Raw genomic sequence first — 12766 nt, forward strand, 5'->3', positions numbered from 1 at the left:
GTGGGATTTGAACCGGGGACCTCCTGTTCTATGGTTATGTAAGACGAAAGATAAATTTATTCTACGACAGAGCAGTAGGTGACCAAGGGTAGCTAATGCGCCATACTTATGTCTAATAAGAACACTTTTTTCCTGCATTATCTGCATTTAACTTTTCTGTTTTATCCCTGGATCACTTTCTCAGAAACTCGTCTCCGTGCCTGTATTATATAAACGGCTAGATTTCGGATTTCAATTGCATAGCACGTTAATCTGCTTCATGGTTTGTTGCAAATTCAGTTACTTACAGTGTGCCCACAACTCATAAAAAAACAATGGAGCAAAGTGTTCTGCAGTGAGGGCTTATGTCCATCCCTTTTGCAGTTATGTGATCCTGAAAGTGCTTTCTGGGGAAGTGGTGCACCTACACGCGGAACGTACTGTGCTTGTTTTAAATTCATGGCCGGAAGCTAGTCAGATCAAAGTGTCTTAAAACGGAATGCAAAAATAAATAAGGTCACGATCGTTTAAATGTAGATTTACTTACACAAACTATTTGCAGAACAGATCCCTCCCCCCCCTAGTCTAGTGCTGAACTTGTCTCTTCCCTCCTGTCTTCCGGGTCCATTAATTTGAAAAGCATCCGTGTCGATAACTCCACAGCCCGGCATTGATTAGATGCTCATTCTGTGATGCTGGCTCCACGTAAGCCCATTTGAACAAACTGCCTGCCTGTAGTACCGATCTTGCCTGACTCAGTTCTCTCTCTCTATATATCGGCGGCTCAAGTCAAGCACACACCTCCAGCTTCCAAACGGCTTAAATACCGGCATGTCTCTCACCAGGACCCTGTCCTTTTCATCCCCTATCCAAATATGCAGGTAAGACACTTCAAACACCATCACTTGAATTGTGTTTATTTATATTAAGTAATTTTGGCTGAAACGCGAGCAAGGGTGCAGAAGTCGCCGGCCTAGGAATCCGCTGAATTTTCTCGGGGCAGAACTGCATTGCATCCCGCCTCTTTTTCGGAACAGTGTGTGTGTGTGCTGTAGTGGCGCATCATGTCAAATTCATATAGAGCGTTCAGTCTGTCGAGTTTAATAATTTTAACCACATATGTTAAATAACATGTGTTTAAGAATACTGCCGCGGCAAAATGACCGTGGAGGTTTGACGGTGTTCCTATAGAAGGGCGTTTTAAGGTCATTAATAAAAACCGGACTGCATGTTTTCTGTTCGTTTCTGAATACGCATAGCTAAAAGGATACACGCAGGCGTTTGCAGGCTACGCGCTGGGTGACTCAGTACTTTCATTTTGCACACCTCTCAGATTGAATTTACTGTCAGCTACTAAAATTATCATTAGCATTTAGTTTATAAGCATACTGGCTAATACAATAACTTTAAACCCCAGCCAAAACTAAACAGCCTTGTCTTACGGAAATATTTTTAAATGTATTTCTCTCAGCTCCGTGTTTTGCTGAGCATTGCAGATCGTCCTGCGCTGAGCTGATTCAACAATGCATTCTGGGCCAGGTGTCTCATTTTTGTTCCACTACCGGCTGCACGAGAGCTGACACGTTCCTCTTGTCTGGTGCAGTGCATCCAGTATTTTGGGTTGCATCTACGTAGACTTGAGCGTTGAGGAAAGATTCAGACAAATGGATAATTAAAATACCCACGATTCAAAATGAACCAACTATTTTGTTGCTTAATATATAATACATGGATGAAGGCTATATTTGCATCCTGAGCCATTCAAAAAAAGGCATAATACCACAGTAGTGACGTCAAAAAGTGTTAATTCCTCTAGAGGAAAATATACTTGAACTTTGACCCAAGATTGGAAGTCAAGCCATTGAGAGAGGAATCTATTTTTGCTTGCCTGTCGATGTTGTTCTTTGGACACTAGAGGGCAGCATTTATGACTGGACTCACATGCAGTGCTGATGTCATACTGTTGCAACAGGAAGTGATGTGAAAACTGAAGTTTACAATACACGACCATACACCCCACAGTATTGGAAAAAATCCGACTTCCTGCAATTTGGAAGACTTTTGTTCAGTTTAGCAAAATTACAACCAGCTATTGTAGTAATTAAATGAATGATCATATCAAATACATGCATAAATAAATAAATAGTGCATTTTGTTTTATTTCACTCAGGTATACCTTTTGTCTATGGCAGTGGTTGCCTCATCATCCTCTGATTGGCTAAGGTTACATACAGTATTAGCAAATGATTACTACAGTTGACTCAAAAATGGTGGTTTCTTACAGGGTGAGAGATAGGATTCAGGGCTCCAGACAAACTGTTTGCCACAGGATCCAATAGTACCAAAGTACAAATCCAATTGTTGGATGATGGTTCAGGTGCAAATTGGTTGCTACCATATTCAACAGCTTAAAATACAAGGCACTGTTGAGACACTGAAGTGATCCTGAAACAGTAGCTTCATTTCTGTCCTCACTTGTTTGTGACCTCACTCGGCTGCTCTGTTAATCTAAGCAGCTGATGACTGCAATGAAGTCAGCATGTTAATATCTGAGATATTCTGCAAGTGTTGTGTATGCAATAGATGGTTGCAACATTAATCGCGTATAATTGCAGTATGGGGAATAGTGTCCTTAGTGTTAGTGAGTGAAGTCCTGATCTGAAAGCATGTAAAACACAGACAGCTTTTAATGCAAAACATTTACACAACAGTATTTGCACACGTTTGGTCACCATCACTCCTGTTGCATGAAACTGGGGTCGCCCGTATTCTGCTGGTGTTAATACAGCACCTCTGGATTTCCAGGCATTTGTATCTGATTAGATTGGCGGTGATGCAGGCAGAAACAGATGGCACAGTGTCCCAGTACATTCAGAGTGCTGAGCTGATACACTGTACGCTGTAGAGAATCTCTTCCTTACAGTAGCACTGCATTGATGTGTGATACACAGGACCAGTTGGTTGCTTTATACAAGCGAGACGGGTCTCATTAAAATGTTACAATTATTTGGAAAAGTGAAGGAGCTTCGTCTGTGGCTACAGCGCTTTCAGAGCGTGATACCAGAGAGGTAAAAACTTTTTACTTGTTTTTTTTTTTTCACAGAATCATTTTGTTTTGTGATTAACATGTGATTAAATATCAGGGCATGTTTCAGGGACTGGAGTATAGGCATGGTGTAATAGGCGTTGGCAGCTATACATTAAAAAAAGGGGGTTCCTGCATCCATCTCTTATACGTTTGACTTTTGAATCGATTATAGGCTAGATAGATTACTATAAAGAAACCTGCAGTGGTTATAAATTCAGACATTGCTTTACCAAGAAGTCTTTATCAGTATCCTGTTGTGTTATTGTTATCTATCTAGTCTATAATCTATTCAAAAGTCAAACATATAAGAAGTGGATGCAGGGTTTTAGCCCATGGCACTGGCCACAATTGCACAAACGAAAATACATGTTTAATTAAAAAGAGAAAGAAGAAAAATCCATGTTAATGTAATAAACAAAACGACTTGAGAGTGGCCAAGTGACCTTGGGGTGTAGTCTCACAGCCCCCAACTAAATAAGGTAACATCATAATTCAAGATTGGGGTTAAAAGACATTACACAAGACATCCTGCTTTCCCAACAACAAAATATTAAACCCAGTTTGGAAGTGTTCTACAGGCAGAAGCTTGAATTGGATTACTTAGTTCTTTGGTTTCGTATGTTGAAAAAAATCTAGGAGTTAATTAAACACTAGAGGTATTGCTTGCCTTTTAGTTTGTAATAGTTTTAGTATCAAATCTGTGGTTCACTGTTTGACGTTAAGCAATCTATCACAGAAGACTTGTAACGACTTCCCCCAGAACCAAAGGCAGCTTTATCTGTGGTATGTAACCATTTCTTTGAAATACACACTGTTCCAGAACTAGTTATAATATTCAATCCCGAAGCTGAAGGAATTCATTGATGCCAGGATGTACCTTAAAACTGATACTGTCTTCTTGTTTTCCAAGTTTTATTTCCAGCACATTCACCCTGAAACAACACTGTTACAAATGTTTCCAGGTATTAGGAGCCCCATTGCCTCTTGAACAGGAAGTGGTCTGGACAGGAAACAGAGTGTTTATCCAGCTATAACTGGGCTCAGCTAGGGGTCAAAGTAAAAAAAAAACGATATCTGGAAAACGTAGAGGACTTCTGAGGATGTGATATATTTGGAGTAGTATATTATATTGTGTATCCTGTGTTTTTCTGCTAAGGCTGCATGCCACCAGTAGATATGTTAGCAAAAAATAATAAAGATCTAAGACGATGTTAAAGCACTGCTTTAATTTTAAATGCATCGCTTGTGAGTTGCTCGGGGTAAACATACACAGCTATCAATCTTGCAGGGTTAACAGCTTGCAGACAGCTGTGTGTTTGCAATGGCTGTTCTGCTAAGTGGTTGTTTTGAGCAGATGAGCGCTGCCGTAGCTGTCGATTTAGCTTCTCGATTGTTTGCTCCGCAGTACCCAGAAGGAGGACAAAATGTTCTTTGGTTGCAACAGCGATGTGCTATACTCGGAGACGGGAGGGATGAACTGCAGCCTCAGCATCCGGCCACCCGTGGAACATCACATGTCAACAAAGTTAAAAACGTGACACTCCTCGATTACGCACATCCGCCTTTATGTTTAGGTTCTGCACCCAAAAGAGACATGATTACAAAAAACGAAACAAAACAAAAAACACAGGCCATTTTCATATTTCCTGTCACTGTCCTTCTAAGACATTTCCATAGCAACCAGAGGTAGCAGCGAGCTCTGATTGGATAAGAGGCTGACTCCATGTCTGACGTGAGAGGGCTAACCGAGAAAGCGGGGGAGGCGCATGGTAACAGCAGTGATGTAATTTATGAATGATACCGGCAGTTTAGTATATAAAGTCCTCTCCTTGTCCAGCTTTGACAGGCTGTCAAATAGATTTTGCTCGCACACAAGCAGCACACAGACTCGCCATGCTGTCAATCGCGCACCAGCAGCTCAGCAGGTACGGCACGTGGAGATTATTGTCTGGGTTCAGGTTGTTTTGTACCGCCTTCCTGTTTTTTTTTTTTTTAATTGTTCTATCTTTTTGGAAAATGTAATGTAGATTAAATGATGCGTGCAACAGGGGCGGCACCAGAAATAATTAGACCTGATTGTTTTGTTTTATCTCTGTAGCTCAAAGGGTCTCATTACTTTCTGATTTCTCTTGAGTCTGACACATGCAAGCACTGTCTGTCTAATGCAATATTTAATACTTGCAGGTCTGGTGACAATGTCATGCATCACGTAGTTGTTTGGGTAGGGAGTTTGTAACGATAGCTGTTATTAGTCTTGTTGCTAATGTATACATATTAAGCGTGCATAATATGTATACTATAGTTTGCAGATCTTCTTATCTCCAGCAAATGCCTGTAGTTTTTCTGCAGTGTGTGCATAGACAGCCTTTCTCTTAGGCTACAGATTATTATTATTATTATTATTTTTTAATATGTTAACAAACCCTTTCTGTGCAGTGTGTTCTTTCTGTATTTAGTTATTGCTACCGTAAACAACTTTTTGTTCATTGGAAATCATCAGACTGATCCCCGGGCAAAAGTGCTCACGTGTTGATAAATCGGTTAAGAACTGCGTTTTTTAAAAAAAAAAAAAATTTGGAGTCAGGGATGGGCTGGGCTGGCCTGGGCAAGAGGAAATGAGCCGCTAAAATACATTTCCTCACACACTGAACTTACTTGGCAGCTGTCCAGTGTAAGAACTTCTCAGCACCTGGATTTTCACAGATTGTAGAAACGCTGAATATTGTGAAATAGATGAGGCCAGGGAACCTACCAGATTGCAGAGAGTGCATTGGAACAGGTGGGACGCCAGCGAGAGAGAAAAATCAAGCCAGGGTTTGCCTGGAAGGGATTGAGTGGAGTCCTGCTGCTTCCAGGACATTCCTGTAAACAAGATGCTTTCATCCTCTCCATCGGTTTCTCCTGATGGACTATTTCTTAGACGGGGTTCCCAAATTGTCTAGCAGTGCATTGCTTTGTCATTGCTCCTCGTTATCACACAGACTAGTTTGGGACCCCTAGTTGGTAGACCATGCTTTTTCATGAGCCGTTTCTCAAACAGCATTTGCTTGTATGGAGTCATCATTGCAAATGATGAATGGCTCACTGCAAATTAATGATGAATGCAGGATGAGCAAGACAAAGTTTCTGACCTGATAAATTTGCTTAAAGCGTGTGCTGGTGAGCAAGTTATTAACAGTAGATGAAAATGAATTGTAACCTTACATTTAAAGCATTACATGCTTTTCATTATGCCTTCTCTTCCAATCCCCCCCTCTCCTTCTTCGCATGAGAGAAGAGACGGGGGCTCACACCAGTTTTGGGGGTAGGGCGTGGTGGCGCGTTGAATGTCTGAATTTTAATAGAGGAGGGAAAGTGGTTTCAGTAGCAGTGAACAGGAAACCTCAGTTCCAGATGTAGATTTTGATCACAGCAAACGCATTTCCTAGTTTTTAAAGACGTAATCTCGCTGCACCAGTTTTTGAAATGCTCATCCTGTGTGTAAGCAAGGAGATGGACAGATAGAGGGGTACAGACCTGTTTAGGTGGGGACTGTGACGTCCGTGTTTTAAATATAAGAGAACAACTAAGTCATCTGGGATTGCAAAATGAGCCAGAGCGGTGATGAAATGTTTTCTTTTGACTTGTTTGTTGGGCCACATTTAAGCGGTGACTGTTGCATTTGAAACACTAGCGATAACAAACTGGAGACGTGTGGGTGGCTCCGTCTAAACAACAGGCTCTACTGCATTCCGGATGCGCCTCACCAAAAGAAATAACCACTTTAAAGTAAAAAAAAAACCACCTTCGTCTGGACCTTTTGAAAACCTGCCTTCAATAGGAGAGCCAAGTCTTCAGCAGGAGAGCGAGGAGACTGCCTGCTGTCTGAGTAGACTGAACCTCAGAACACAGCTGCTTCCAATCTCCTTACAGCAGTACCTGCAGAACAGAACCAGAGGGAGGCAGAGCAGGGGTCGTGTGGCGATGCTGCACGGAGATGCTGTCATCTGTCTGTCACCTCAGGACACCTGCAAGTCAAACAGCTCCGATCGCATCAGCTTGGTTCTGGCAGCTCAGTCTCACTGTGCGAAGTGCGTCACAAAAACAATAAGGATTGAATAAGATGCTCCAAATTACAGAGTGCTGGGAATATTGAAACAGGCCCTGCTTGAAAGGTATTCGGTGGCACACATGACCATGTTTACATGCGTTCATCATATTTATAAATATGAGTGTGCCACCAGGATATATCGCAAAGGAAACCAAATGCATAGATGAACATCTGCAGTAGATAACACACGTTCTGCTGTACAGAAGAGTGTTTCTCTATAGCCTTTCTTTAATAGGAAATGTAACAGGTGCTGCTGCAATGTTAGGAATAACTAATTTCCAGCTAATTCAAAATGAAAGAGTATTCTAGTATGTGTTGTAATATTATATTCAAACCCATGCTCGCCCCAGCACTAAAACAATATGTAAAACTAACCAATGGAGTGGCTTCATTGTAATCCATATCTTACCTACAAATTTCAGACTCTTGTTTGTTTAATTGTTGTGTGCAAGTAAGAGTTGAAGAGCAGGTGGCTTTCTCTTTACTTTCTGTAGAAAGCTTAGGTGTAAAGAGGGGACTTTTACTTTGACAAGACAGGAAGGAAACCTTTTACCCAGATCCTATGATCACCTGCCAACACAACTCATGGGATGCATTCCTCAGAAACTGGTGACTGAAAACTCAAAACCAGAACTGTGATCATGTTGAAAAAGGTGCTAAAAGGATTGGAGCGGTACAGCAAACAGCATCGGTAGGTGGTGAGTGTGCATAGTGTTCAGCGAGGCGTTTCAAAGCTCCTGAAATAAACAGAGGGATATATATATCGGTACAGAGCAGAGCATTTGGCATCCCAGCTTGACAGAAAGCAGGACAAACAGTTTTGTTTCTCTCCCTTTTTTTCACAGGATCATGCGTCCTGATGATGCCAACATTGTAGGCAATGTGCACGGAGGCACCATCCTGAAAATGATTGAAGAAGCGGGGGGCATCATCAGCACTCGCCACTGCAACACGCAGTCGGGGGTGAGTGGGTCAGAAATGCAGCAAACCCACACACAGCTTTATAAGAGTGCCCTTAATACAAGGGGACCAGCGACAAGACAGCATGCTCCGGGCTCCCATTGGCTGACAGAGAAAGAATGAATCTTGGTTGTAAATCTCCCTTCCGACCTGTGAGGGCTCTGTGTAAAGGGAACAGAGTGCCCCGGACTGGATGGTCTGACAGTTCATTCCAAGGGAAAGGTGGAAGTTGGCCATCTAGAAAGGGGGCAGAGATTTATAACCAAGATTCATTCTTTCTCTGTCACACTCTATAATGCCATTCCACCAGCACTTTCGTTCTCGTTATGAGGCACAAACAGCACATAGTCTTGTAACTGAGGCTGACACTGTAATTGTTTTTAGGAAACTACCTGCAGTAAACTAACGGCAACGTTTAAACCATGGGCAGGGCCTTTTCAAGAAAAAACAAACAAAACTACCTTTCAGTTGGGTATTAAACATTATTTCACATTTGCTATTGTACTGAGCAGTACGTAATAGTTTTCTTTTTAAGGCAGAAAAAAAGTTTTTTTGCACACGTGTGCTTTTGTGGTGGAATACAGAGCATTCCGAAAACCTCATAGCTAATTAAGATGAAGCATGATCTTAAGCACAAAACTACTGCTGGTGAAATTTCACTTTGATGAAACATTCTGCAAATCTGCAGGTAACTTACACAAGCAAACTGCTTTAGAGTTACTTACACAGTCTCCTTTTCCAAATACAGATGAAAAAAAAAAAATTTACTCTCCACATGTCAGCCTCTGAGTCGCCATTGGCGGGACGTCCTATAAATGAGCACAGCTCAGCTGACCTTTATACAGTAGTACTGATCTTATTAAGAATACCCTAACCAATATACTGCTGCTGTGCAAGTTTCTGTAATTCGATTCAATCCCCCATACCCTGTGCAGTATTCAGAGAGTCCACTAGATGTCGCTTCAGCGTTAGGCATTTTGCTGTTTGGTTCAGGGTTCTCCTGCTAAAAACAGATCTGTGCTGCTGTAACGTGTGCATTTCGAATCCATATACAGTAATGCCTACTTCAGTAGTTACGAAATCATTACAATACAATACAAATTTGAATTTATTGAACTCAAACGCAGCGCGTAGTAGTTGATTTCGCTATGCTGTTCAACAGCAAGGCATGCATGTATTTTATGTTCAGGGCAAGGTCTAGATTGGAACCGCAGGATAATGGGATAGTTTAATTTTGATGTGCAATTCATCTCTGTAAATCAAAGCTACTTGCTAACCCAAACTGTCTTAAAGGCAGGGGTGTTTTTACAGTCGAAGAAATTGGATTCAAGTGGGATACAATTTGATCCAGTTTATTGGAAGCACAGTTATTTCAATCAAGTAAATGGGATTAAAGTTGTATTGCATTTATGTGCTCAGCGATGCATTTGATATACTAAAAAGACAGCAGCTGGCCTTTATTTAAGAGGTCATTTGAAGGGGTACCGTCATTTATTCCCTAGAATTCATTCCTGCAAATTCTAAGTGAAAGAACATTCGAGTATTATGTTTTGCAGGAAAAAAAAAAAAAAACACATTGGTTCCCGGTCCTAAATATTGTTGTATTTTCAAAAGCATTTCAGGGAGCTGATTGGCGCATGTTTGTGTCTGTTGTGTAGGATCGCTGTGTGGCAGCTCTGGCTCGCGTGGAACGCACTGATTTCCTCCACCCCATGCTGATCGGAGAGGTGGCTCACGTGAGCGCGGAGCTCACCTACACATCCAGACACTCTGTGGAGGTGCAGGTCAACGTCATGGCAGAAAACATCCTTACAGGTGGGCACGGGCCGGCATTGCCCCTCTCTGTTAAACTGGCATCCATTTACTACAGTCTGCAGACCAATCATAGTAACTGAACAGTGCTTAAAGTTTCAGAGTCAGTCTGTCTGTCTAATGTGCACTGGAAAACAACGCCTCTTTAAAAAAATAAATCTTTAGTCAATTAGTTATCCTCCCTAGATTATTATTATTATTTGTTTATTTAGCAGACGACTTACAGAAGGCGACTTACAGAGACTAGGGTGTGTGAACTATGCGTCAGCTGCAGAGTCACTCACAATTACGTCTCACCCGAAAGACGGAGCACAAGGAGGTTAAGTGACTTGCTCAGGGTCACACAATGAGTCAGTGGCTGAGGGGGGATTTGAACCGGGGACCTCCTGGTTACAAGCCCTTTTCTTTAACCACTAGACCACACAGCCTCCTTGATCTCTGCATTCCTTCCTTCCACGGCCATCAACCACTCACGAATCGTATGGAAATGCTACACGAGGAATCGCTTTCCAGTACAAATCAGGTGCCGCGACGGTTAACCAAACAGACTGTGCAGGAACCAGACAGGAGTTTCTTTGACTATGCAAACCGACATGCAAAGGGGTTCAGCCTGTCTGCCTGCGTCAGCAAAGAGGACCTGATTGTTTTAACATTTCCTGGATCCGCCCAGAGTGATGAGGCTCTTCAGCTGGAAAGTTTCTTAGTGTTGTTGTATTATTAGGGGTATGAGCAGTAGAAGAACTAACATTGGCGTTCTGTGTTGTTGATTGCTGGTGTTTATATTTAAAAAGAAAAAGATTTGCTGTGTTTATTTAATCACACCACTGTGTTTTCTGCGGCACATATACTGGGGTCTATTCCATTGAAATACCCGCATTACTTAAATCACACTCCTAAAATACTAACCTTACTTGTTCTGTGCATGTTTTTAACAGACAGAGAGAATCTAAAGAGACTAATCTACACACTTGGACGTTTGTCATATCCTCAAGCCTTGTATTCATTATTTTAACAATGGCAGGATTTGGATCAGTCCCAGCTGTGTCGATGTGTCAGGTGCTGTAGTCAGCTCTTGGTTATGTGTGGGCGCTGTTTCATGTTGTAATTAACACTGCACTGCGGTTATTAAACAGAGTAAAGTCAACACAAGAGGTAAGGGCACTCAACAGAAAAGTTCATCTGAGTTCGCTTCCTCTGATCACTCGGGTGCACGTAGGCACCGACAACTTGAGTAATGCTGAGGAATACAGCATTAACAGCTTGAACCTGTAGGTGGCGCATTCCCCCACGCTCTGTGCATAAAGCAGTAAGATTTGTATTTTTACAATGATATATGCATTGGGCTACACACATTTAGTGACGATCATTGAGTTTGAAATGTACATGCTCCGCTGTTACACTATATTACATTCAGAATACTTCTCCACCTTACAGTTGTTTAATGATATTACCATGAGTTGATCTTTTTTTATATATATATACTATAGTGGCATCATGAACCCTTCTGAAGTGTGATTTCGTAGGGTGCAATGCTACGGGAAGCTGTAGTTTCAATATGTAGTTCTCCATGCCAGTATTTCACCCTCGCTTCATCTCACCATCGCTCATCTTTCACATAATCCACCACGCTCCCACCCCCGAAATACTATGCATCATCTCCCCCTGACAAACACAGCGTCTCCTGCTGGTGAATTAAAGTGGCCCTCCCCTTCTCCATCTCTCCATCTCTCCCTCTCCTCCACCAGACCCTCGCTCCCCGTCGGCAGTTTATTTCCACATCATTGGGATTCGTCCAGCAGCTCAGACTGCCTCCGAAAAAAAAAAATCCCTCTCCCTGGGCACCCCGTCTCCATGGCAACCCGTTTTCATACAGAGCCCGGTACAGCGCTTCTGCACCCTATCGCTATGCCTCTCTGCCTCGTTTCGCATCATCTTTGTCACTCCAGTCACTAATAGTTTGGTAGTTCAGTGAGGTTACAAAACATTTTCATCTGATTTTGTTTAGGAGACGCTTTTTAAGAAAATAACAGTTTGGGCAATTCGTCAGCCGTAGGAACCCTCTGTTTTGAAAGGGACCTTGCACAGCAGCTGTTTGTCACCCGTACGCAAGAACCATGCAAAGGAGGCTGAGAAAAATCCAGGATTAAAAAGGACTAAACTTGGTTGGACCGCCCCGCTGCAACAGAAACCGTTTGTGCAAATTATCTGTAAGTTATCCTGTCTCGTAAGTAGTATAAATCCTAAAGAGGTCACTCATTTGTTCCTTGACAAAAACACAAAATCTAAGTAAACCATAGGGGATTGTGGGACGCTCAGAAATATTTGGTTCCAGTTTCCTAATTGATTTGCAGGCCACTTTCCTAGTTGGCAGCCAGCTCTGGGTGAAGCTCACACTTGATGAATGTGTTAATTGCTTATGTGTGTGGTGTGTGGCATCGCCTCCTACATCTCCTGTAGTACAAGACCATTCCTGGGAGCATTCCACTGCCCAGGCTGCCAGCTGTTTATCAGCTCTATTTAGATGTTACAGCGTTGGCAGTTGGCACTGAAACACCAATCCATTCCCCACAATCAAGTCTTGTTTAACTCTCACAAGGGGTACACAATAAAATAGTTGATTGACTGAGTGGATCCCTGGAGTCTCCTTCCAGCCCCTTGCGGAGTCTATGCCTTGTCATAATCGAGGTTGTGATCGGGGCAAACGACGGTTAAGGTCCCAATAAAGTGGCCAGGCACTGCAGATCTACTCCAGATCACAGATCCTGTGATTGATTTTTTTTTTTTTTCTCAGAAGTCATTTTAAAGTATAAGAAAGCAGGTCGAGGAGGAATACTTGA

The 12766-nt window shown here is 42.3% G+C and overlaps 1 protein-coding gene across 4 annotated transcripts in view; it reads left to right on the forward strand.

Moving 5' to 3' along the window:
* Positions 1-607: 607 nt before the first annotated feature.
* Positions 608-12766, forward strand: part of LOC117963761 (cytosolic acyl coenzyme A thioester hydrolase-like) — a 62789-nt gene continuing 50630 nt past the window's right edge. The window contains exons 1-3 of one of the 4 annotated variants that reach the window (XM_058993050.1): positions 608-860; positions 8003-8120; positions 9776-9932. In XM_058993050.1, coding sequence (XP_058849033.1) covers positions 811-860; positions 8003-8120; positions 9776-9932 — 325 coding nt within the window. In that variant the 5' untranslated portion in view covers positions 608-810. Of the gene's footprint in view, positions 861-2915; positions 3048-4835; positions 4993-7732; positions 7849-8002; positions 8121-9775; positions 9933-12766 lie in introns of those variants that run through there. The other 3 variants (XM_058993049.1, XM_058993052.1, XM_058993051.1) reach the window with 3 other exon arrangements.

The sequence above is a fragment of the Acipenser ruthenus genome, chromosome 20 (assembly GCF_902713425.1).
Source record: "Acipenser ruthenus chromosome 20, fAciRut3.2 maternal haplotype, whole genome shotgun sequence".
Taxonomy (NCBI): Eukaryota; Metazoa; Chordata; class Actinopteri; order Acipenseriformes; family Acipenseridae; genus Acipenser; species Acipenser ruthenus.